The 26,195-nt window shown below is 49.3% G+C and overlaps 1 protein-coding gene across 4 annotated transcripts; it reads right to left on the bottom strand.

Moving 5' to 3' along the window:
- Positions 1 to 791: 791 nt before the first annotated feature.
- Positions 792 to 25,154, bottom strand: ILKAP (ILK associated serine/threonine phosphatase). Of its 4 annotated transcripts, XM_059167551.1 has the most exons (12): positions 25,002 to 25,154; positions 15,501 to 15,566; positions 14,972 to 15,028; positions 11,905 to 12,024; positions 10,499 to 10,625; positions 8,271 to 8,377; positions 7,820 to 7,913; positions 7,451 to 7,538; positions 6,029 to 6,150; positions 3,079 to 3,198; positions 1,282 to 1,363; positions 792 to 1,066 (listed from the first exon to the last, which is right to left on the bottom strand). In XM_059167551.1, exons 1-12 carry the CDS (start codon positions 25,054 to 25,056, stop codon positions 923 to 925), a joined length of 1,182 nt encoding a protein of 393 aa, XP_059023534.1. In that variant the 5' UTR covers positions 25,057 to 25,154; the 3' UTR covers positions 792 to 922. The 4 variants fall into 4 exon arrangements, with proteins under 4 accessions (XP_059023534.1, XP_059023535.1, XP_059023538.1 ...); XM_059167552.1 differs by lacking the exon at positions 15,501 to 15,566 and having other exon boundaries at positions 25,002 to 25,147; XM_059167555.1 differs by lacking the exon at positions 25,002 to 25,154 and having other exon boundaries at positions 15,478 to 15,560.
- Between the last annotated feature and the right edge of the window lie 1,041 nt (positions 25,155 to 26,195).

Below are 26,195 nucleotides of genomic sequence, written 5' to 3'. Positions count from 1 at the left end.
AGGGGTGATAAGGCGTGCTCTGGGATGGGTGGGGGCACAAGCATTTGCCTAGAAGCGTCCAGGCAAGATCTGAGAAACTTACATCATCCTGAGGCAAACCCTACAGAGGCCTCAGGGCCGTGTTACTGAAATACAAATGACAGCGATGGGGTGAAGAAGCACTTTATTCTTATGAATGGGCTAGTTAAGCATTTGTTAACATTTTTACCATAAGGATCCCTTTCAAGTGTCTCCGCAAAGCCCAACTTCAGCCCAGCGCAGGGCCCAGTGGATGCACATACCTTCCTCAAAGTGGAAGCTGGACTTCAGGGGCCGATCCAAACGGCAGCCTGACCACTCAAGGCAGGACACTGCCCCCTCCCCTGCATCTATTACCAATGGAATCAGAAAGAAGCTAAACTCCATGCCATTCCGGGAGGGCCTACCCGAGGCACACCACTCCAGAAAGCAGTAACTTCCCACCCAGTCTTCCCCGCAGCAAAGCCTCACATCCTGCCCCGTGAGGTTTATGTAGCTTCCTCTTGCTCTGACAGCCTGTCTAGGTGGGTTCCTACCTCTCTCTCCTCCTGTAAATGTCACTTCCCCAACCAGGGTCATTTCAAGGGTGAGAGAGCACAGGGAATGTGCTAGGAACTATGAAACGTGGCACACTGAGCAGCTAGTGGGTCACTATCATGGGCCAATCCAAGAAGCCGACGACAGTTTAATAAGGAAAGACCCAGAGTGTATCCAAAAGCAAACACAACATTTGAAGGGTCAAGAATTGCTCAAAATGTAATAAAATAAAACACTTAGAAAAAAAAAAAGAAACCTTTATTTACAACCACGGGAGTCCCACAGGAGTACACGAGACACACGGAATGTGCACACACACACGATGAACCTGCAAGGTCACCGCCATGCCGCCCAGCCCCGCCGGCCCTCACGGGGACCCTATCCGCACCACCATCACGGTGACGTTGTCCGCCGAGCCCCGCTGCACCGCTTTGCTGGCCAGCCGGTTGCAGGCGGCTTCATAGCGGGCGTCCATGGTGGGCTTCCCTTCCCGGCTCTGGATCTTCTCATCCTAGTGGGCAGGAGAGGGGGCACCACTGAGCGGATATCCCTGTCACACCCTCAGGGCCTCTCCACGAGGAGTTGCTGCTCCCCAACTGCCATCAGGGCAGGCACTGGGTCCCCGCGGCGGGGAGCTCCGGGTGGCCCAGTGCCCCAGGGGACACCTTCGTCTCCACACCCCCAGTGCAGCTCCCACAGCTCCCAGTCGCTGGGGAGCTCTCTCACCTCCAGGCAGGACAGGATGAAGTTCACCGCTTCTTCTGGCGTGAAGACCTTGAAGAGGCCATCACAGGCCAACAGAATGAACCTAAAACATGGAGGAAGCAGAAATGGGCTGTGGCAGCAAACTACAAAATAGCCTGACAGTGGAGGTAAAATAAATACGTGTCCAGCACTCAAAGGCTAGGGCATTTGCTTTTTTGAGTGAGCGAGCGAGAGTGACGTGAGTGGGAGCAGGAGTAGGAGAGGGGGAGACTCTCACCAGACTCCATGCTGAGCAGAGCCCCATGTAGGGCTCAATCCCATGACCCTGAGATCATGACCTGAGCTGTAATCAAGCCAGTGACCCAGCCAGGAATTTTTTAAAAAAACAATTTAACTTTTATGACACGGAAGTTGAAACCACTTAAAAATATTTACAGCTAGGGAAAAAACAAAAACAAAAAAACCATAAAACAGGTGCCTGAGTGGCTCAGTCAGTTGAGCGTCTGACTCTTGATTTCAGCTCAGGTTTTGATCTCAGGGTTGTGAGTTCAAGTCCCATGTTGGGCTCCATGTTGGGAGAGGAACCTACTTAAAAAAAAAAAATACAACTGGGGTATTATCCATCAGAATTGAGACTACCCTCCTGATCACCAATAATATGATTACGGTTTAACCCAAACACCAGGTGTTGCACTTTCTTAAATGAATTTAAGGAAAATCGTGGAGTAAAATATGTGTTATGGCAAATACACACACTTCCTATCACCACACGACAGTGCAGACCTACACAGAAGGGCGTCGTGAATGCTCTGTGAGAGTCCAAGACCGCAGAGAGAACACTCAGCTATCTCCACTGTCTGAACCAGGATGAGCTCTCTTCAGAGCCCCTCCCTGGGACTCCCATGGGAGCTCCTTGAACAACGGAGGAATGATGTGAGCTTCCCCACAGCGCAGAAGCAGAATCCTCATTCTTTGCTCATCTAACCCAAGGTCCTGGTCTTCCTCCTCTGATGGGAGCCCAGCAGGCACGCTCCCGCCCCCTCCACTTGGCTGACAGACGCTGAGCGACCTGTCCCACAAACCCAGGACTATAACCCAGAGCAGGGGTGCTAGCACAGTGCATACAACAGGGGGCCTGGGGCACAGTTCAGACAATCAGAGGGGCTGGTGGAAGTGTCCCAAGGCCCTAAGGTTGATAAGAGCACAGCAGCCACCACACAGGCAGAGACAGGAGTAGAGACCAGGAGAGGCCCAGTAGGCAGGGCCATGGAGAGGCCCCCTCACATGGCATAGGGAGCAGGGCCAGTAGGCCTCCTCGCCGAGGGCTTCCCCAGGCTGTGGATGGGCAGGATACCATCTCAGCAGGCAGCTGGGCACGGCCCCCTCATTCTCCACCTAGCCCAGCTCTACTTCAGTACCACCTCTGATTCTCCAGCAAGCACACACCAGACTCAGGACCCTTCCCAACCCTTTCCCAGAGCACCTTGCTATGGTTCCTCCATCACTCTCCATGACTGGCATCTGCCCGGCCGTGTGTCCCACCATCCTCCTGTAAGGGCTCTGCGGGTCTTCCCTCTGCTGGAGAGCCCTTCTTCCTCCAACCAGAATGTGCCCCACGTCTCCCAGAGCACCCCAGACATGCGGTGCTGGAATCACTCACTCGTATGTACTCTCGTGGACCAGACTGGGGGGCCCATGAGAGCAGAAATGACAGTCTGTCCACCCTCACCTGCCAGGCCCATCCCCACCTGCTCCAGGTTCAAGAAGAGACCCAAGAGCCTGTGCCCAGGCCCTGTGCCTTTGCTGTGCTACTGTTACCTGTCATTGGGGGTCAGCTGGCAGCGTCTGATGTCCGGCACAGAAGTGACCCCGCAGCGCTTGTACTGTCCATCCCCGATGGAGCGGGACACCTCCAGCACACCCAGGACACGACCGTCCCTGAGAGGAGGGAAACACAAAGACTCCATCTGACAGATCACGGGTACATGGAACTTTCCAGCGCATCGTCTAAGCAGAAGGAAAGATGGAGCCTGCGGGGTCCGCATTATTAACCAGCACTGCGTCTCTCAGCCTCCACACAGATGTATCTACACGGTCCGTGCCCAATCTTCGCTGGTCTGGCGCCTCAGCCTGGCAGCACCCTGACGGAACAGCCCACAGCCCAACCTGACCTGCCGACAGCCCAGCTGGACTTGATGGTACTGGGTTGGGACCTGGCTTTATTTTCCTGTTGTGTTTTTATCCCAAAGCTCCTTCAGGTAATTTGAGCACGCAACCAAAACTAAGAGCAGCTGGAATAGGAAGATTATTGTTCATTTACACCTAATCAGACTTGGAAAACACCTGAAAGTGATGAGTTCCAGGTTCTGACACAGCTTTTCTTCACATGAGCTACGGACAGGATTTAAACCGGATTAACTGTAGCATTCTGCACAGTGTTCCACTTTCACCCATTCTATTTCTAAATGAGGCATCCGGAGATTGGAGGGCGCCCTCTAAATGGGGTGCCTGTCATCAGAGTTCTAGGAGCGGGGCAAACAGCCTGGCTCAGGGGCCCTGGGAACCATTCTGGTGGGGCCTCCGGCAGCAGCAAGCTCACAGGCCCCCAGACCATCGTGTGCTCCCAGAGGAGAAGGCAAACAATGAGGCACGGGAGCGCCCAGTAAACCCCAGCGCTGTAGGCAGAGGTCTGTGGGGGTTCTCCCACGGACGAGAACTCTGGAAGGCGAGGCGGATGAGTGCGCACGGCCAGAAACCCCCCACTGGCCTGGGCTGCCGTGTAGCTGCCGGCACATCACTGCAGCTACAAAGTCACCCTCCCTGTAGGCACAGCTGTCACCACAGACCTGCTGGCACCTATGGGCAGCCGAGCACTCTTCTCGAGCACAATCCCTGAACTGAACAGTGAAAGCGGCCAAAGGTACAGCAGCAGGGCAGAAGCAGCACTGGGCACAAGCACCGTGAGAATCCAATGGAGGGCTTCTTCAGTGACCAAGTGATAAGGCACCAGGTGTGGACCCCCCACGCGAGTCACCAAGCTGGCTTGTTTTACCAAGTGGCAGGTCCCAAAGACCTGTTCATGCCGCCAAGCCCAGAGAGAGAACAGAAGCAACCCTGAGCCACACTACAGAAGCTGCTGCTTGCCTTCCTGCTTCCCAGGCAGAGTCCCATCCGAGCGGGCCTCATGCTCCCCACCCTGCTGGAGGGACAGGGGAGAGCAGGAGCCCAGGGAATCGTGGACCCAGAAACCAGCCGTCTGTACTTCAGAACACGACGGCAAGAGCTGACCGCGCTGAGTCCTTCAGGCCTGGCTCCCAGCAGAAGGGAAATGCAACGCAAGTCACTTCAATGACCCATGAAAGAATGCAGGCAAATGGGACATGCCACACCCATGCCACAAGGCCCACCATGCCTCAAGGAAGTGGGAGGCTGAGGTAAGCTGAGCGCAGACCAGATGACGCTGGGTTCAAACTAGGGAACAGGGATCTAGACAAGGCAGGAGAGAAGCCAGCCACCACAGTCCCTCTTTCCTGCGATGTGGTGTCTAACCTTCACATGGGCTGGCCTCACATATGCACACAAAGCATGCAGGGCAAAATGTTACTGATTCTAGGCAGTTGATAATGAACTGTTCTATTATTTTAAAATTTTTTCCAAAATCTTTCAAACGAATGTTTTAAAAATATAAGTGGGAGGGTGTGGTGGAAAAGACCCAGCCAGCCAGTCCTGGCCTCTGGGGAGGGATGAACCAGAGCCCAACACTGCTGCTCGGAGCCTCCCTCCCCTCCTGGCCATGAGGGGCCCACATGAAGCCATGCTGTCTAAGCACATCTTTAAGGCACGCAAACCTGCTCTTGATTCTGTACAGACCAGGAGACAAAATAACTGCCAGCCATAGGACTCTCAATGTCAAAATCTCTCCATGGAGGTCAGGCAAAAGCAGAATTTTAAGGTTCTAAGAAACTTCTGGACAAAGTCTAAGAGCTCTGACTGGCCCCCAGAGAGGCCTGAACCAGCCAGCACCCAGCTCGGGCAGTCACAACTGACGACAGGGAAGAATTGCCCTTCCAAAGACAAGCAACTACTGTCTTACGCAGGTGCCTTACTGGTCTCTTGTCCCAACAGAACAGAACATCCTCATGGTCAAACTGTAAAATGAACCAAGGGACGCTCTGACCAGACTCCTAGCACAGTGTCCTTGAAGTGGAATTTTCCCGCAGTTCAGGGAAGACACCAACCTCTACCAGCTACCTCGGAGACACAGCAGATCTAGGCCAGGACAAGCATGCGGTGGTCAGAGATGGGTAGAGGTGAAATGGAGCCGTGGACAGAGCTGGCCAGTCGGGGCCGTCCAGCCGGGAAGCCCGGAGATGCTCAGCATGTGCTACAAACACCCACTGTCCTCACCCCTTCAGACTGCCTCTCTGGAGAATTCCCCTAAAACTGTAGCTTATTCAGGTGTGACAAATGATAGCATTTATGAAAGTCCCTAGGCACAGAGAAAACACTACAGATGGAGAATTTGAATCTGAGGCAGGCCTCTTCTTCTGTGAACACAGGGAGCCATGTTTCCGGTACCCTCTTTTGCTCCCAGTTGAACAGAATGTGAAATCATGAAATATCCATTCCTCTGCTTCCCCAAGTTAGACCTCGGACAGCCTCATCTCCCTGTAGTTAATGTTACACGGATGGTTCTACCCTTGGAAGTCCCTGGCCATTTCCACAGGGTACAGCCCTCCCCCTGGGAGCACCCGCCAGTGCCCATCACCTGACATTTCCTCCAGCCTTCTGTATTCTCATTCGTTCTTCGTACTGTGTGGGATTATGCTCCTTGCTGAGGCTTAAGGCTGCATGCTTTTGACTCTCCTCATTAAAACGACACAGGATTGCCTGGGAACGTAGAGATTATGACAGTCAGGAAACTTAAAGTTACCAGGGGAAGACAAAGCTTAACAGCCGAGTTTCAGAGTCCACTTCCTGCTGAAAAACAGGACTTTAGAAGCTCAAGCAGCAAAGGAGCGTCCCAGCAGCCAGGGAGAGAAGCCCTGCCTGGCATCTCAAGTCCGGTCCCAGCCCAGCCGGCCAAGCACCATGCCCCCTCCATGGGCTGTCTTCTCGCCTGTGACACAGAAGGGAGGCACCTGCCGAGGATCAAAGGCCCTCCAGGTGGAATTGGTCCATCAATCCACAGGAGGCAGAGATGGGGAGGGGGTGACCACATGTGCCTCCGTGTGCCCCACGGCCACGTCTGCCTCACTTGGTGACTTCTGGGAAAACCCCAGTCCTACAGAGGAGGACAATGAGGCCAAGAGAATAGGTATCATGCCTATAGTCACAGAGCAGAGCCAGGAACACAGCCAGCACAGCAATGTGGATCTGACTCTAAAGTCTTTTTTTTTTTTTTGGCTGATTTTACATGTTACTTGTTGTTTAGCCTAAATACAACATACGCACTGGGACCGTTTACTAGAAAATCACCAGAATATAAACCCAACTCGCACAGGGACTGCCTGTGAGGTTTGCTGCTGCACCCCCGGTGCCTAGCATTTATGTACCAGTCACTCTAGGGGATGGGGTGGGTCAGGTCAGCAGATGCCGCTAGAGTGGGAGGGGTCACTCCGTCCCTGTGGCTACTGATGGAGTACCAGGCTTGCCACAAAGGGCCAAGGAAATGACTGTCAGGTTCTGAAGGGGGGCCAGGCAGTGGGAGCCTGGCTGCAGGGTGTTGCCCTCCACCCTGAAGTCACTCTCCACAACTGGGGCTGACACACGGGTGTCACAGTGGGAAACAACGGAGTTTTCTTTTCTTCCAAGTGGCCAAGGCTCTGGACAAATGGAATATCACCTAGCACTTATCTAACTAGTTTTTACTTTTCCTGAAATCACAATGATTTGGGGAGGCAAGGGCTCCTGTCTGAGGTCAGAGAAACACAGCTGGGAAATATTTAAGCGACTGGCACGCCGCTGGCCCACAGCACCACAGAGACAGAGTGTATGCATGCTGTGCGGGCGTGTGCCTAGAGCGTGGCTGCTGCTCCCCACCCCACCACTGTGGAGTCTGCAAAGGCCCCAGCAGCAGCCCCACAGCAGGCCCACAGCATGACAGACTTCTCCCCAGTCAGCACATCCGTCCCACCACACACGCACTGGCCGAGGGGCGCTGGCACAGGACACCCGGCTAGCCACGTACCCGGCTATCTCCAAGGTTGGCGATGTACAGAATGTTGTCTACGGCCAGAACGCACGTGGCAGTGGAGCCATCCTTCCAGGCAGGCTTCCTGTAGGGACACACGTCACAAGTATGGCCACCTCCAACAGGCTGGCAGCTTGGAGATGCACTTCAGAGCTGAATGGTCAGTGTCATTTACACTTCAACATGGAAGCTGCTGGATAACTTTCTTTTTTACTGTTTCAGGGTCAGTCAGCAGTACAAGAGCTTACTCAGTGCGAGGAATTTTTCAGACAGCAAGCACCAATACTTCAGAAGACCTAAACTGTGTTTAAGGAAAACCACACACAAGCACACCCCACTCACACTTCTTTACGTGGTCACACTTACTGGCTTGAAGCTTGTTTAAGGAACTCTTCATCAGTATGCTTAAAAGTGTCCAAAAGGCATCTCTTCACGGTTTTCTCTACACTGATTACATCTCCTATTACAGAACGAACAAGATGACAAACTCTCAGGAAGAAGAAATTCTCCCCCTGCTGCCGTTTTGTTTTTGTACTGTGACCAAGAACATCTCTGCTTCCCCACCTCTGAGACAGGGTCATTTGAGTTTGGTCTACCATCTCCTGAGCGTGAAGGCAAGATATATACCCACACGCAAACTCTCCATGCAAGGTGCCATCAGACACTCTCTGCGACCACCACCTGCTCACCTCAGAGCCCACACGCCTCTGGCCCCACCTTCATAGAGCCACTAAGAACTGTCCAATGCCGCCCATCTTCCTCATTTACACAAACACACACCAAGAGGGACCCAAACCGATCCACTTTTCAGTCCCACCTTTAGGAAACTTCCGGATTAAGTTCTGATGCAAATTCTGTGCAGCAAATTTTGAGGCTCGAATTCCTCCGTGTCCATCAAAAACAGCAAAATATGAAACCCGGGTACTGGAAGAATGAACTGATGGTTACCGAGATTTTCACAAAGACTGCTCCTCACCACTAAGGCACTAAATGTTTTTATTTGTTTTTAACATTTTATTTATTTACAAGAGAAGAGTGCATGTGTGCAGGGGAAGGAGCAGAGGCAGAGGGAAAAGCAGGCTCCCCGCTGAGCAGGAAGCCCGACATGGGGCTTGATCCCAGGACCCTGAGATCACAACCTGAGCCGAAGGCAGATGTTTAATGACTGAGCCACCCAAGTGCCCCAAGGCCTCTAAATCTTTCTCAAACAGTCAGCATTCACAAGACAGAGGATGTCCCCTGGTAAGACACCACACTGTCCCAAGTGACTAAAAAGGACACAGCACTAATGGGGACAAATGTTGAAATAATTTTGATGGTATTTTTTTTTTTTTAGTTTATTGATTTAATGGGGCTCAAACTCACGACCCTGAGACCCAGAGTCTCACACTCCACCGAATGAGCCAGCCAGGAGCCCCAAGTTTTCAACTTTTAATTTAAAACACCATGAAAATTAGGGTGCCTGGCTGGCTCAGTCCAAAGAGTGTATGACTCTGGTCTCACAGTTGTGGGCTTGAACCTGACATTGGGGACAGAAATTACTTAAAAATAATAAAAAAGGAGTTGGAAGACTCACATTTTTTTTTAAACATTTGTTAAAAAATTTTTTAACAAAAAATAAATGTTTTTTAAATATCAGGCTCTCTTAACCGATCTTTCACTGAAGAATAAACTTTTTTCTATTTAAATCAGATTTAGTTTGAAATGCTAACATACTCGATAAAACAGTTACTAATCCATGACAATGAGAAACAACTAAGAGAACAGAGGGTAATTCCAGAATTACTGCTCAGACTGACCCAACATCTAATTCTTGAGGCCCATCTTACTGCTTTTATCCTATCCTTATTCCTCTTCCAAATTTTGCCAGAAAACATGCATATATCGAACAAATGCCATTAGTGACTTGAACTGTTTTGAGAAGGAAAAATGAAAACACCTATGAGAAACGGCATTTACCGTGCAAAACTGCTTTTTAAACATGTTCCGAGTTCCTTTTGAACGGAGGCATCCTGGGCCATGAAAACACAACTTCATCGGGTTCTTAACCCTGAACCCTTCTCTTAGGCATGGTACTTGCTCAGTAATGTTTGGTGATCCCAATGAGGTCCACTCCCCTGGGGCTCTCCAAGTCCCTTTCCTGGCTGCAGAAGTTAACTCCAAGCACACTCCAGGTGAGCAAGGGCGGCTGGACAACTGTGAGCGGACGTACGTATACAGTCACCTTGGCCCATGAGCGGATGCTTTGCAGGGACCTCACTTCCTTGCCCAGACAAAAGCCACCAGCAGCCATGGCTCTAGCACACTGCCCGTTAAGGACCAACTGGTGTCAGTAAATATAACACACAGATGATATGATGACGGAAACCTGATGGGGCACAGACTATGTAACCAACTGTACATGTCAGTATCATGCATGTTCATTTAAATCGATAGGACACACCTTGATGTCCCACCTTCTGATGGCTTTCCTCCATGCCTAAGAACTTATCCAAAGGGGCAGGAAAATTCTCCCTGCTTTTCTTCTCCCTGATGCCATTTCTGTTTTTTGTTCTCTTTTTGGGCCCCATTATGTTAGCTCTCCTTGGTTCCCGTGTGTGCTGTGATTAGCAGCTTCCCACTCTGCCTCCTGGCTCAGAGAGTCAGAGTCTCTCTGCTGGAAGCTCCTTAGATACTGAGGAAGAGGCCACACCCCAATGACCCACAACATGGAGGCTCCTTTCCCTTTCACTTCAGCAGGAGTCATACTTGGGGCTGTACAGTTCTCTGCTGCAGGGCTGTCCTGTGCACTGTGGGCTGTTCGGCCGCATCCCACTGCCCCCCTGCCACCAGATACCAGTCACACAGCCCTCCGTGTGACACCCAAAAATGTCAGGGAGGGGCAGTACTGTGCGAAACCAACCCCAGCTGAGAGCCACTGACCCCAAACCAAGTAGTCCCGGCGACAAGCCATTCTTTCCAGTAAACAGAAATTGAACACAGTCCAAACCCCCATCAGACAGGGACCTCTGTGTCCCCCAGGCCTGTTGGAGCACGGACACTCACATGAGGGACGACGGGGGCCTACACTCCTCTGTGATGTCGTTCAGGATGACATGGGCGTCCTGCATCTCCTCCCGCTCGCCCTTCCGCTCAGCCACATAGCCTTTCAAACCGAAGATCACTGAGGAGGCTGAGAAGGGAGAACAAAAAGCCAATACAAAACTGTGCTCTTCCCACCAGAAGCCCTAGTCCCAGAGCAAGTGAGAGGGAACTCTGGCTGTTTTACTCAGTGACATCCTAGCTGTGCACACAGAGCAGCTATATTCTCAAGCCATCTGTGTCCCCAGCTGCACGCCTGTAACTGCAACCAGACCAATGCAGGATGAGGACAGTCTTGCAAGGGCTCTGCTGTGAATAGCAGGCAGACGATGGCACATTAGTATCAACGGTTCCAGCTAAGGCCATCAGACCTTAGTACCAGAGCAAGGAAGGTGTGGTCATCCTGAACTGCGGCAAGGAATTACGCAGAAATCTAGTCGTGTCAGGAATTAATGAGGGCAGAAAATTCCAATTTTAGGGAAATGCCAGTAAGCAGAGTTTATCCCAAATGCCCTGTGGGATATCTGAAAATACCGATTTCCATGCCTGAGACTGGTAAAGAACTTGCCCAAATGCTAAGACGGTTACTTCTCCTCTACCTGAGGACGAGGAGGAAGAAAGAGCCCAGCAGAGGCACAGCAGCCTATCTATATTTGATGGCGAGCCTGGAAGAAGCCGTTTGCGGACACTGCAGGGCCCCGTAAATATTAAAGTGAACACTTTTTGCAGAGCCGTTGCTGGCAGGCACTGTGCCTTTGCGGCTAAGGCAGCCACAAGCTCGCTCAAGGCCTTGTCCTTATGCACACTAGACAGTCTCTCGCACAGCTGCCAGGCCTGCGTGCCTGTGGCTTTCACCCGGCATCTCTGGGGCAGGGGATGAATTGTGCTGGTACCGGGCTTGAGCACCCACAGCTACCTCTCTCTGATGGAACCTCTCACTTCTCTACTCTGACAAGTCACAAAGCTGAGGATGAATTCCAACTGCTTTTTCCAGCCTCAGGCTCTCTCCTGGTATGCTGCCTACTAAACTCATCACCGACCTCGGGGCACTCATCAGCAGGCTGGGAGCAAAGACAGGGTCAGGGAGAAGGTGGTGGTCAGTAAGCCAACTGTTCACTAGAGAAGGTAAAGTCAAGTCCACCTGGTGTTTCCACCCTTGAACAAATGTGGGTTTCATGTCTGACCAAAGGGAGGGTCACACACAAATGGGGAAAGCAGCAGAGGCAAAAGTAAACTTGGGAGGTCCATCTGGCTTCTTAAGTATAGACACAAAAAGGAAGCAGCATAAATGGGAAAGCGGAACTCGGGTTTGCTCTGGGTTGTTTTAAAATAGGAAGGCTAATACATTTGTTTTCAAGCTGTGTGAAAACCTTTACAAACTTTCTTTTCCACAAGCTCTTCACTGCCATTCCTCTCTCCTTCGGAGGCTTTTCTCTTTGCTCCTTTCTCTTCGCTCTTTACCATCTGGGACATTGCAGTGTCGAGAGGACCTGGACACAAGGAAAAGCCAGAGAGAGACACAGCTGTAGGTGGGCAGGAAAGTCCCCAGCAGCCAGCCACAAGCCCCCCTTCCCTACCCCCTGAGAGACAACATGACACAGTGACACAGTGTAGGAGCCTGGGCAGAGAGGCAGGCGCAGGGCTCTAGGCTGCTACCTTGAGGGGTGGGGCAGTGTGCCTGGGGCACCAATGGGGGAAGCACAGGTCACGACCAAGGTCTTGCTCAGACCCACTGTAAGCGGACTGGTCATGGAGGGTTCTCAGTGGTAAACCCAGAGCCCATGGCCTGGGGCTATGGCACCCACACGTCTCAGACCTCAGGCTCTTACTTATCAAGAAGGAAGTTCCCAAAATCTGCCAAGTGACACACCTTCAGGAAGTCAAAAGAGTAGTAAGTGCCAGAAGGGGGTTAACAGGAGGCAAACATCCGGCTTCAGGAATTGCTAGTATCATGAGAGGCAAAATAGGATTGCAGAGGCCGTTCATGGGTATGGAGGGATGAACCGTGCTCAAAGCCAATGCTAAGAGCGCTGCAGTGTGAGCCCGTTTTGGGAGGAGAAAAGTCTCATTTCAAGTCCCAGTCCTGCCACTCATGGAGGTGTGCCTCCGGGCAAGATACTTCACCTTCCGGCCTCAGTTTCTTCATCTGTGACCCAGGGAGCATACTGTCATCTTGGAAGGTGGCTTTAAAACCGATGGGGACGAGGCATGTAAAACATTTATCATGGTGCCTGGTTCACCATGTATCCCATGAACGGCAGCCATGGTCCTAATAAGGGGCTCTCTATATTCTCCGCATCTCAGTATGAAAGCAGGCAACCATTACTCAACTACCATGTGCTAAACATTTTTGGGCTCTGAAGAAAAAGGGAAGAAAATGTCCCTGCCCTCAAGAAGAGTCAATTACTTGCAAAAGGACGGATGTCTGCAACAACATAACACGTGTGTCCTTTCCCACATAATGGGGCATACTAATGGAGAAGATTTCACGAATGTTTCCAACACGCTTGCCCCAGAGGTCTGTCTGGTAGCCTGCTGTCACGTACTGCTTGCTCCAGCCTTCCCAGTGTGGACGGACAACAATCTTCCTCTCTTTTAACTTGCAAAACAGAGACATTTTTACAGTTTTGCTGTTGACTCCTGACTGAATCACAGTGAAGTCAGAGAATATGGTCTGTGTATGAAATCAGTTTCTTTACTGGGGCTTACTTTATGGCCAAAATGTAGCTGATTTTTGTAAATGTGACTATGTCTTCTCAAAAAACCCAATACATTGGATGCAAGGTTAGATTCTGTATCCGAAAAAATCAAGCCTGTTACTAATGGTGCTAAAATCTTCTAAATTGTTCCTAGTTGACTGTCTTTTGCCCTATGAAGAACTAAGACATAGCTATAGTAAATTTCTTTCTTTTATTAAATCTGTTAAGAACCCTGCTGGCACATATTAACTTTCATTATAAGAATACTATTTAGGACACCTGGGTGGCTCAGTCATTTAAGTGCCTGCCTTTGGCTCAGGTCTTGATCTCAGCATCCTGGCACTGAGCCCTGCCTGCTTCCCCCCTCTGCTCCTCCCTCTGCTCCCGCATGCTGTCTCCCAAATAAACAGAATCTTAAAAAAAAAAAATACTGGGGCGCCTGGGTGGCCCAGTGGGTTAAGGCCTCTGCCTTCAGTTCAGGTCATGGTCTCAGGGTCCTGGAATAGAGCCCCAAATTGGGATCTCTGCTCAGCAGGGAGTCTGCTTCCCCCCCGCCTCTGCCTGCCTCTCTGCCTGCTTGTGATCTCTGTCTGTCAAATAAATAAATAAAAATCTTAAAAAGAAAGAAAGAATACTGTCTTTATTGGGAAGGTTTTGGGCTTAATTGTGTGAGACTGTTGTACAATTTTAGCATGGGCCCACAGGCCTGAAGACCTGAGAATTCTTGTGTATGATTGTTATAATAACTTTTTCTAAATATAGGAACTATACTAATTTAATCCATACATTCTAGAATTAATCCTGATTTTTATGTAATGAATTAGTAACACAAAAAGGTCTACTTAAAAAGCAGCAAGTGTTCCACTTGATGACGTAAGGAAGGTTCTTACACCAGAAGATAACTGCATAGGAAACCAGACAGCCTGCATCCCCAACTGCAGGGCCCGTGCCCCCGGCCCTGCCCCGACCTGGGGGAATTCCCTGTGAGAAGCGCTCAGTGAGTACATGGAATAACAGGTTCGTCGTGGTGACAAGCAACAGGAATCTGCTCTGTTCTTCCCTCTCCCTAACTGGGACGTAAAGAGGAAAACATATTTATAGGAGTGCGTGCAACCAGTGTTAACAGGCTTGACAAAAATGAACTCAGCTCAATAAAGAGATTCTTGAGAACTGTAAGGACGGACTGAAAATAATCAACTAAAGTCTTGAATTTCAAGAAATTCCTGCATGTGGTCTGTACCAGTCACTAAACCAGTGTCATTCAGATTTCATTTTCTTAAGATCAAAGTCTTTTTAATACAAGTACCATAAAAGAGAAGACCGTCTGTATTTACAGGTTCAGGGATATTGTAAGTTTTTTAACTCTTTCATATGTCAGATACTTCTGCTGAATATATCTGAGTCTGTCAGGAACAGACAGAGGCAGAGGCAAACTCTTGAGATAATTGTTTTTTGTTAATAACAAAGTTCAAAGTAAATGACTAAATTCTTAATTCTTAAAGTTATTTGCAACAGGTTGAACCCCAAGTAAAAAATAATCACCAAAAAGTGATGTAGTATATAATCTTTTCGCTTCCACCTGATGCTGCCTATGTATTTTTTATTTTAATAAATCTTATGCCATACTTAATATAATCCTAAACCCTGTTAAAATCTATTAATAAGTACATCTTACATAAGAATAATTTTTTTGTGTATTACTCCCACTGACACATCAAACTTCTTCCCAACCACTTACCTGAATCGCCACTGCTGGCTGGTGGAAGATCATCAAAAAGCAAAGGTCCCCCGGACCCTGAAACACAGCAGAACACTCAGTGAGCCCACAGAACCCGGGTGAGGCTCAAGTTTCAGAACCCATCCCACCAGGACACCTATGCAGGTCATTGAAATAAACTCAAAACCTCTCGTGTCAATCCAGTGGCAACTCATACTTCGGTAAGTAATGTCTCGAACCTATTTTATTTTAAGGTCCTCTCAATTCAAAGGAAACAAATATCTGCCGGAAAGAGTTAAACCTTATTTCAGCTAGTAAAATAAACACTCAAATGAACCAGAGAAAACTGCTCAACATTTTTACGCAGTTCCTCAGGGCCAGCAACTAGCGGATTTTTCTGCCTTACCTGATGCCATGGATTCAAAACTTAAGACAGTCCAACACCTAAAACATCTGTGTGTTGAAAATGGGGGAAAGGGACAAAGATTCAGACAACTACAACCCCAGGATGACACGTTGACACACACCTGGGAGAGCCTGAAGACTGTACCTGAGTCAGTACTGCTGGCCGGAGGGAGGTCATCAAAAAGCAGAGGTCCCCTCTGAGCTTCTTTGCCTACAACACAGAGCGCCTGCTTAGACAGCATCCAGTCATCGGCCAGGACGGTGGGTTCAGAGGGGGAGGCCTTCTGAGAGGTCTGCTATTAAAACTCAAACCTTCTCCTCCTCACTGGACCAAATTCTACAGAGTATTTTCTCAGCAGCTACTTAACAAAGACATTTGCTTCCAACAGTTTCAGTCAACATAAAGGCAATGAAAGATGACCCAACGGGCATCTGAAGGGCCACTGGGTATCCTGAGGAAAACAAGTATTTTTCTCAATAATTTCATTCCCGTAAGCACCAAACATTGAAAAACCTTTTTAAGAAAATGAATCCTGGGAAGAAAAACACTGGTTCTAGAACAAGAAAACAATTACATGGTCCTTCCAGATAAAAGGTCAAGACAGGCATGCCTGGAGGGCTCAGTGGGTTAAAGCCTCTATCTTCGGATCGGGTCATGATCCCGGGGTCCTGGGATTGAGCCCCACGTCAGGTCTCTGCTCAGCAGGGCGCCTGCTTCCCCCCCACCCCCGCCTGCCTCTCTGCCTACTTGTGATCTCTGCCTGTCAAATAAATAAATAAAATGTTTAAAAAAAAAAAAAAAAAAAGAAAAAGGTCAAAGACAGAGGGATTGCTATCTGACCAAAGATCTGTGGTCTTAGAAAGTCCGATTTCAACAGCATTCTGAAGCACCCACCCACTAGAATCTTAAACAACGAGCTCAGAGGTAAAAGGCTGATGGAAGCAAATCTGTGTGGACTTGGCATCCCCACACAGTGCCCACTTAATTACTACGTATAGAGAAAATGAGGAATTTCGGACACTCCAACCTAAACTCAGAAGAAAGCCAGGGAAATTGTTTAAATCTAAAAACCTGAAGATTTATACACCAAGAGGACTGGTCTTAAATGTTTTTTACTCAATTATCCCTTTCCACATAAAATTTAACCACTCCTTATTCTCCAGCTTTCCCAAAAATTTCTGTTTAAGCTATTAAATACAGGAACTGATACATAGAAAATGGGAGAAACAAAGGGCTGAAGATTTAGGCATGCACACTCCGATCCTATGAAGTTTGTCCCACCTCATCTTCCTCTGAGTTCAAGTACAGAAACATCCTCATTTAAAAACCAGCTCAACTGTATGCTCCAAAAGCCCCGGCTACATCAACCCTCTGCCTCTAAGTAGAAATGAGCTGGATAGCAATTCTACTTTTTTAAAAACAGATTTTATTTGTTTACTTACTCATGTGAGAGCAAGAGAAAGCGCACAAACACAGAGCAGTGGGAGGAACAGAGGGAGAAGGACAAGCAGACAGTGCTGAGCGTGGAGCCCCACACAGGCCAATCTCACGACCCTGAGACCATGACCTGAGAGGCGAAATCAAGAGTCAGACATTTAACCGACTGAGCCACCCAGGTGCCCCCAAGTCTGCTCTTTTAAAAACAAAAATTTAGGGCGCCTGGGTGGCTCAGTGGTTAAGCCGCTGCCTTCGGCTCGGGTCATGATCTCAGGGTCCTGGGATCGAGTCCCGCATCGGGCTCTCTGCTCGGCGGGGAGCCTGCTTCCTCCTCTCTCTCTCTCTGCCTGCCTCTCTGCCTACTTGTGATTTCTCTCTGTCAAATAAATAAATAAAACCTTAAAAAAAAAAAAAACTGATAAACCTTTAAAAAAAAAAAAAATTTAGGGGCACCTGTGAAGCTCAGTCAGTTAAGGATTTGAACCCTGATCTTAGCTTAGGTTTTGATCTCAGGGTCCTGAGTTCAAGCCCTACACTGGGCTTCACACTGGGCGGGCAGCCTACTTAAGAAAATAAATAATAAAAACAAAGTAAAAGCAAAAATTTAATTTAAAATTTAGAAACTCCAAGGAAAGAAATTTCTTCAGGAGTTATTGGGTCAAAAGTATCTTAAATACCTTACAAATTCCTGATTTAACAAAAAGCAACTCTTCTGCTTTATACCCTAATCAAATGGGAAATGTCTACTCCATTAACTTACACTGTTATCACTCAGGATTCCAAATAGACTAAGTAACTGCCAATACTTTCGTTTTTCTCACAAGTGACATAAACACTCTACAGGAGGTATTCAAACAGGAGCATCACAAGGACATTAAATGGCATTTATTATTTTTTTTAAAGATTTTATTTATTTATTTGACAGACAGAGATCACAAGCAGGCAGAGAGAGAGGAGGAAGCAGGCTCCCTGCTGAGCAGAGAGCCCTATGCGGGGCTCGATCCCAGGACCCTGAGATCATGACCCGAGCCGAAGGCAGCGGCTTAACCCACTGAGCCACCCAGGCGCCCCTTAAATGGCATTTAGAACAACCATTCACTCACTCTGTTATCCTCCTACGAGAAGCCCTAATATTCTAGCAGGGCACTTCCAAGAGGAATCCAAGCCAAGCTGGGTCTAACCATCAAATGCCCATTCTCAGAACCGTATGGGATGATGAAGAGCAAGGACACTATTTCAGTGGGGCCCGAGAGTCAGGCATCTTGGGGAGAGAGAACATTACAGGGAGGAGGCCAACCTGAACAGCCACCAACCCTTGGGTCAGGTCAGATTTAATTTCCAAATTAAACCACCCACCTCAATCAAGTCTCTCCACTGCCAGTGTCCAGTGAGGAAGTCGTCCTTCCCAGGGAAGACATTTTCAGTTGCTGCACGCATTCGTCATCATAGGGCTTCCAGCCTGGCCTCTGTCCTTTGGCTACACTCAGAATAGTGCCCCGATCTGAGCACTGTCCCCAGATAGGGGCCCACCTCTTCATGCCAAATGAATGAACCTCCCCATTCCTTCTTTCACACTCTGGAATACTGTAAGTGCTATTTCAATTAAACACAACGGGATCGTCTCATTTTCGTTGGTCACAACTGAGAAAGGCTCTTAGGAATAATGAACATTTACAGCCTGCTGGGCATGATTCCGGTCATCTCTACCTGTTTCCAAAGCACTCATTCCTTCCAACGGTTTGATGAGGTGAGTACTGTTACTGTAGTTCCGTACTGATAAGGAGACTGAGGCAATCCGGTGAAACTGAGGGACAGCCAGTGAGGAATGGACAGTCAAATCCAGGCTTCCTGGATTCCATCCATGCCCCTACAAGGTGCCAGACAGCCTCCACATACCATTCATTGAACCCTGACAACCATATGTCGATAATCCCAAGGTTCTTGATCTCTGGAATACTTTTTGCATCACTGAAAGGATCTCTTAGAATAGCCTGTATTTGGATTCTTAAAAAATAAATAAATAAATAAAAATCTGGCACCTGGCTGGTTCGGTCAGTACAGGATGCAACTCTTGATCTCGGGATTTTGAGTTCTAGCCCCACATTGTGTGTACAGATTACTTAAAAAAAAATTTTTTTTTTTTAAGATTTTATTTATTTGACAGAGATCTAAAGTAGGCAGAGAGGCAGGTGGGGTGGGGGGGGAAGCAGGCTCCCTGCTGAGCAGAGAGCCCAATGCGGGGCTCAATCCCAGAACCCTGATATGATGACCTGAGCCAAAAACAGAGACTATAACCCACTGAGCCACTCAGGCGCCCCTAAAAATAAAATCTTAAAAATATGTATCTGTAGGTGATAGACCCTATAATGGAAATGTCTGAATGGCCAGAACCTAACATTCTATTTTGGATAAACAGTAATCCAAAGTATTTGGGTCAGCAATAATTAGACGAAGTGTAACTAGGACCCAAACTTTGGAGGAAGGCCCCCTGAATTCTAAATATAAGACCCGAATAAAGAATAAAACAAGACTGAAGACCATTTTTCATTACAGTTAAGGTCATCTCGGTTTGTTTTGTTCTGTTCGGAGTTCTCCATATTCTGAAGCTAAGTCTACTGAAAGTTATATACTGTGCTGAGAAAAATACTCTTGGGTTGATTATATTCACTTTGGCTAAAGGCTGCTATGTACAAATCACATATTTTGCCAAAATGTTCTTTATACCTGAATTTTCCAACTACAAAAGCAATGTACCGCCTCCAAATACCACAGAGGCTTTAGAAAAAGCTCCCCTTCCCCACCATAGTTGAGTGGGTATGTTCTACCTTCTCCTAAACTGATGCACTTGTGTACATGCATTTTACTCTTTAAGACGCAGAAGCACACTATACATAACACTCTCCTTATACCCTTATTCATGTGAGCCCTCCGGGAACATTCCAGGCCAGCACGTCTGGGTCTAATTACTCCTCCCAACAGCTATGTTCTGATCTGCGTGGGAGGCACTGCCAGACACTAGTCCAGTCCCCTTACTGATGAGCACGCAGGCTGATTCCAGTTTCTCACATGACAATAATGCCACGGTAAACAACTTTACGTATATATCCCTACTTAATCTGCTAGACTGCTAGGTCAAAGCATATAAATGGTTTAAATCTAATAGATGTCCAAAACTATTTCCAAAAAGTGGTGGGAATGTCTACCCCCAACACACTTTATGAGAATGTCTACTTCTCTCCATCCTCACCACAATGATGCCCATTTTTAATCTGCTGGGTAAAAACATGGTGCATCACTGATTTGCTACTCCTTTCCTCAGTGACTTAGGAAGCTAAGCACTGGTTTTAACTGACTGGTCATTTGCATTTCTTCTTCCATAAACTTCCAGTATACATATAGCTTTTGACAATTTCAAATGGGCTACCTGTCTTTTTCTTACTGATGTGTTTGAGCCTTTCATTTATTAGGGATCATTTGTATGTGTACGAAATCATTTTTTTTTTAAAGACTTTACCTACTTAGGGGTACCTGGGCGGCTCAGTCAGCTAAGCAGCTGCATTGGTCTCAGGTCATGATCTCAGGGTCCTGGGATTGAGCCCGTTGGGGATTCCTGCTCAGCAGGGTGTCTGCTTCTCCCTCAGCTTCTCCCCCCTGCTCATTCTTTCTCAAAAAAGAAGAAGAAGGTTCACATCCCTCAGAGCTATTAAAAAATTACAGATAATTTAAAAAACTATTTACTTATTTGAGAGAAAAAGAAGGATAAACAGACTCCTGCTGAGCAGGGAGCCCAATGTGGGGCTCTATCCCTGGACCCTGGGATCTCGACCTGAGCTGAAGGCAGATACCTAACCTACTGAGCCACTCAGATGCCCCTATGAAATTATTTTGTTTGTCTTTTGCTTTATGGTATTTTGTCCTGCAGAAACTTTAATTTTTACATAGTTAAAATCCATTTTAATTTCTTATGAGTTTTTTCTTGCTTACTCCTGAAATTTTACAATTAGTGTTTTTTTCTAGTATCTTAAACTTTATTTTCTATTTAGATCTCCAGGGTTTTTTTGGAAAGAAGTATTTTGAAGATGGCCTACCCTGCAGTAGTTGCTTAGTTCTGAGAGCTGAAAAGCAGTTTTTGTTTTTTTTTTTAAAGATTTTTATTTATTGGGGCGCCTGGGTGGCTCAGTGGGTTAAGCCGCTGCCTTCGGCTCAGGTCATGATCTCAGGGTCCTGGGATCAAGCCCCGCATCGGGCTCTCTGCTCAGGAGGAGCCTGCTTCCCTTCCTCTCTCTCTGCCTGCCTCTCTGCCAACTTGTGATCTCTCTCTCTCTCTCTGTCAAATAAATAAATAAATCTTTAAAAAAAAAAAAAAAAAAAAAAAAAAGATTTTTATTTATTTATTTATTTGACAGAGAGAGAGAGAGAGCACAAGTAGGCAGAGAGGCAAGCAGAGAGAGAGAGGAGGAAGCAGGCTCCCTGCTGAGCAGAGAGCCCCATGTGGGACTCGATCCCAGGACCCTGAGATCATGACCTGAGCCGAAGGCAGCGGCTTAACCCACTGAGCCACCCAGGCGCCCTGAAAGGCAGTTTTAAAGTACGGTGGTGTAGCAACCAAGTAAGTGAAAGAGCCACCCTATAAAACTGAAACCAACTTACTATCAAAGTAACCTTAAAGGACACCTTTAACTTATCAAGCATAAGCTGTTGATCTTAAAGACATCAAGGTAGCACTTTTAGGGAGTGTGACAGAGCAGAGAGTTTTCATTCCTGTCTGAAATGGGCATACTTCCTCGTTTAGGTCAACTCTCAACATACAAAAACTTGATTCCCTCAGCAATCAAATCTATAAATGCTGGCGTGAAAGCTACTCATTTAGCACAAAATCTGAAAACATTTAATGCATTCCTTTTACATTTCTGTTCAGACCATAAAAATCCAGAGGCTTGGAGGCAAGAACATTAGATGGAATGTTTATTTTTTTTTAATATTTTATTTATTTATTTGACAGAGAGAGAGAGATCACAAGTAGGTAGAGAGGCAGGCAGAGAGAGAGGGGGGAAGCAGGCTCCCTGCTGAGCAGAGAGCCTGATGCGGGGCTCTATCCCAGGACCCTGAGATCATGACCTGAGCCGAAGGCAGAGGCTTAACCCACTGAGCCACCCAGGTGCCCCTAGATGGAATGTTTAAAACAAAAACCAAAGAACAAAATATACTTGATGTAATCTGAGCAGTATGAAAGTTCCTCCCTTTAGACACTCACAAAATCCAGTTCAGAGTGCATTTTTTCCTTTTATTTTTTTAAATTTATTTTTAAAAGATTTTATTTATTTATTTGTGAGAGAGAGCTAAAGAGTGAGCACAGGAAGGCGTAATGGCAGGCAGAGGCAGAGGGAGAAGCAGGCTTCCCCGCCAAGCAAGGAGCCGATGTGGGACTCGATCCCAAGATGCTGGAATCATGACCTGAGCCGAAGGCAGCCGCTTAACCAACTGAGCCACCCAGGTGTCCCCATTTTTCCTTTTAAATAGCTGTTAAAGTTAACAGCTCATATACTAACATCTAAGCACTAGCATCTACTAAGCATTGACCATGTGCAGCACGTACGCTAAGCACCGAGCATGTAGTAGTATTGTGTAGCGCCAAGCATGCAGTACTGTGTGGCACTGAGCTTGTAGAACTCCGTAGCACTGAACATGTAATATTCTGTAGCACCGAGCATGGAGTACTCTGTGGCACTGAGCATGCAGTACTCTGTAGCAACAAGCATGTAGTACTCTGTAGCACCGAGCATATAGTACTGTGCAGCAACAAGCACGCAGTACTCCGTAGCACCAAGCATGCAGTACTCTATAACACATGTACTAACAGTAGGAGGCAGCAGTCCTACTTTACAGATGCGGGAAGAGTCACAGAAGGCAGTTAGTGGATCTCAAGGCAGTTTGATTACATGTCCAAAACCACTCCTCTCTGAGACTGTGAAAATGACTAGGACTTTAGTACTCACAACATGAGCACCTGTACATCATGTGTGAGGGTCATAATGGTGCAGTTTTGCTCATCTTTCCAACCACTTTATGAAACCAAAAAATAAGGAAAACCTTATTTTCCTTTCATTTGTTCCATTTTTAATTTTATCAACCAGTATCATCAACTTTCTGAAACAAAGTATGGCTTAACCTAGTTTTTCAAAAATCAGGGTTTTTTTCACAAGATTGTGAAATCATTCTGTTTTTGTTCAAACGATTTTTTTAACCTGTTAAATATCATCTTGTCGGTATTAACTAACTGCGCGTCAAAATAACCTGGGATCCCAGCTCTGTCACTCACTTTAGTACTTATCCCGCTCAGCTTCCCATCATCTACTAATTCAGAAAGCACGCCTTCTTTGTTTTTAAAGCTATTTAAAAACAAACAAACAAACAAACGCTCAGTCAAGCAGGGCCTGTGATGGCCTCAGTGCCCATCCCAGGAGCAGTTCACTAATCCACTTTCCAGGGAACGGGGTTTTAAACATTGTGCAGTCCCTCTGCTGCCCTGGCATCTCACACAGGGCTGGAGATGCCCTCCCCACTCACTGTTTTCAGTGATAGGCTGCCAAGTACCAACTTGTAAGAGTTAGGAGCTGTCAAATTTTGCATCATATAAAGGGTGGCTTCTCCTAAGCAGACAAATTAATTTCTGATAAAAAGTTATGGAGATCTTACTTCTTTAAATGATAGGCTTACATGCACATCTGCAAATCCAAACTCTGCCCCAAACATACTCAGAGAAAGAAGGTATACTCCATCAACACGGTTAAAAAAAAGACGGTGTTCACAAAGCCAGAGTTTCCACCTACAGGCAAAACAATTTTAGCCACAACTAGAACAATTTAGAAAGTGAATGGCTCACAGACAATTATTCAGATGTTTCTGTACCATCAGAGTGGTGAGCGGGGGATAGAGTAACTACCATTACTGGGAATAATGGCCCCAAAAGCCTGGCAAGGCTGTTCACAAGCAGAATCCAGGCCCCGTGCAACGCTCCTGCAATCCAGAGGGCTTAACAACCCCACCACACGGTTTCCGGGCCTAGAATCTCTGCACAGCACACCGGGCCTAGAATCTCTGCACAGCACAAGTCTACCCATCGTCGGAGGCCCAATTCCAGCACCGCCTCCTTCCCCACTCTTTCTGGACAGACTGCAAACACTCCTCCAGGCGCTCCGTGTTTCCCACAGTCCTTAACTTTTGCCAGTTTTAATTATAACCACTTGCATTTAGACGTCAGCTCTTTGAAAGCAAAGGCCGGATCTTGTTCCCCTTCTGGTTCCGTCCAACACTGGCTTCCAAACCCACGATCTCCAGGCTCCTGCGGAGCGGGCCAGTCGAGATCCCCCGGGGACTGAATAACACACATCCAGGGCCCTACCTTTGAGGCTTTCCGATCTCGTGGGCGGACGGGAGCCTGGAAACCTGAACTTGCTTTTAAACTTTTCCAGGTCGTCTGCCACCGAGATGGGCTCAGAACTGCGGGCCTGCTGGGCAGCGTCCGCTGGAAGTCGAGCGTGGGCAAGTGCCAGGAAGTCCCGCACAGTGAAACCCGCAGCGAGCGCAGCGCACTGGGCACACCCGCTAACAAAGGCCTGGTCCCAGGCTGCTCGCGCGTGGGCTCCACGCACCCGCCCAGGCCCGGCGCCCGGCGGACCCGCGCACCTGCGCTAGAGCTCCCCCTCAGGGGGCCGCGGACGCGAGAGAGAACTACTGCGAAAAGTTAAAATGCTAAAACCGCAGAGGACAAGCCCTCCCCTCGGGCCTCAGACACGAAGGATGACGCCGGCGGGGGCCGCGACGCCGGGGTAAGCACAAAGCCGCCTGCAGCCCCGCGGCCGTCCCGCCCGCGGGGACTGCGGCGGGGGGCGACCGGAAGGCCGCGGGGCGCGGAGCCGGACCGCGCGCGAGGGCGCCGGGGCTCGGGAGCGGGACTGGGCCGAGCCGGCCGTCCTCCGCCGCCGCACGTGCGGGCCGCACACAAAAGGACGCGGCCGCCTACGGCCCGCGGCCCGCTCCCAAGCCCGGCCTCCCCCGTGCGCGGCAGACAGGACGGAGGCCCGCCGGCCGGGCCCCGGGCAGGCCGCGCTCGCCCCCGCTCCGCCCCGCCGCCCGCCTCAGGCGCCGCGGGCCTCCAGGCCGCCGCCGCCTGTCCTCCCCTCCCAGCCGGGGCGGCCACCCGCTTACCGACAGCCGGGCGCGGCGAGCGCTCGGGCTCCGGCAGGTCCCCGAACAGGTCCATGGCCAAGGCTGGGCGGCGGCAGCGGCGGCGGTGGCAGTCGCGCAGCCCGCGGGCGGCGGCACGGCTGCGGCGACGGCGGCGGCGGCAGCGGGGCGGTGGCAGCCGGGCGCCGTCAATCACCCGAAGGCGGGCCCGACACCCCACCAATCGGCGCGCGGCGTGGCCCGGCCGCCCCAGAGTCCTGCGCGCTAGCGGGTAGGGCGGCGCGCGTGCGCGCAGGGTGTCTTCGCCTGGGTGGGCGGAGGCGATGCAGCGGCCGCCACGTTCCCTGCAGGCGGAGGGGCCGGCCCTTATTGCCCTCGCTTGGCCGCGCGTCCTGTTTCTAGAAGGCGGGTGGGAAAGAAACTGTCGGAGCTCAGTGGCAGCGTAGCGGGCCCTGATGTCCCGGAAGGCTTTCGGTCCCTTCGTCCTCACACGGGTTCGGCAGGCCCGCGTCTTGGCCCGCTGTGGACACAGAGAAGCCGAGGAGGCCCCGGAAAACACAGGGTGCAGGGCGCTTCCCAACCGTGCCGGCTGGTGGCGGGCGGGAAAGAGGGCGCTTCCACGAGGTGCCCCGAGGAACAGCGGGTGAGCCTGCCGGCTGGGCACACAGCGAGGCCTTGGCGTCCTCCTGCTGAATGGACGCAGTTCGAGGGAACGTGGACATCTGCCTTCGACAGACGAAGAAAAGGAGGCCGTGCTTATCGTGTCTGAACACACACAAAATGTTGGAGCGCAGTCCAAGCCACGAGTGACCGGACGTCCCTCAGTCCTGCCCAGTACGAGTGAATTTTGTCCGGGTCTCCCGCCTTTTAGATAAGTTTGACGAAGGCATCCCCACCGGGAATTCCTGACACCCAATCCACAGCAAAGCTCTGCATCCTTAGTGTTCCGCAAAACTGCCGGCCACAAACCCTGTCTCCTGGGGACTTTCCGGAATCCCCCTAGCTAGGTGTCCCAGGGCAGTGGTCTCCCTCAGTGCTGCCCCTGAGTAAGAAACCCAGCTTGTTTCCCCTGCAGATGTGTTTCTGGTTACGTCTGATGTGGGGACTCTGCAGGGCCCAGCAAGCCTCCATGCCTCTCTTCGGTACCACAGGTCACTCACCAGTGTGTGAAACCTCACTGCTCTCTTCTTACCCTTCAGAGAGGACCTGCCTCCT

The sequence above is a fragment of the Mustela lutreola genome, chromosome 3 (assembly GCF_030435805.1).
Source record: "Mustela lutreola isolate mMusLut2 chromosome 3, mMusLut2.pri, whole genome shotgun sequence".
Lineage (NCBI taxonomy): Eukaryota > Metazoa > Chordata > Mammalia > Carnivora > Mustelidae > Mustela > Mustela lutreola.
The sequence above is the reverse complement of the archived record's forward strand: the minus strand, read 5'-3'. Positions and strand labels throughout refer to the sequence as shown.

Bases quoted from the DNA above. Each gene is read 5' to 3' on its own strand.
- ILKAP (XM_059167551.1), bottom strand. From the start codon at position 25,056: ATGGACCTGTTCGGGGACCTGCCGGAGCCCGAGCGCTCGCCGCGCCCG. The intron at 15,567-25,001 runs GTAAGCGGGTGG...TCTGTGTTGTAG, and splicing joins CTCGCCGCGCCCGGCTGTCG to GCAAAGAAGCTCAGAGGGGA. The intron at 15,029-15,500 runs GTACAGTCTTCA...GCTGTGTTTCAG, and splicing joins GGCCAGCAGTACTGACTCAG to GGTCCGGGGGACCTTTGCTT.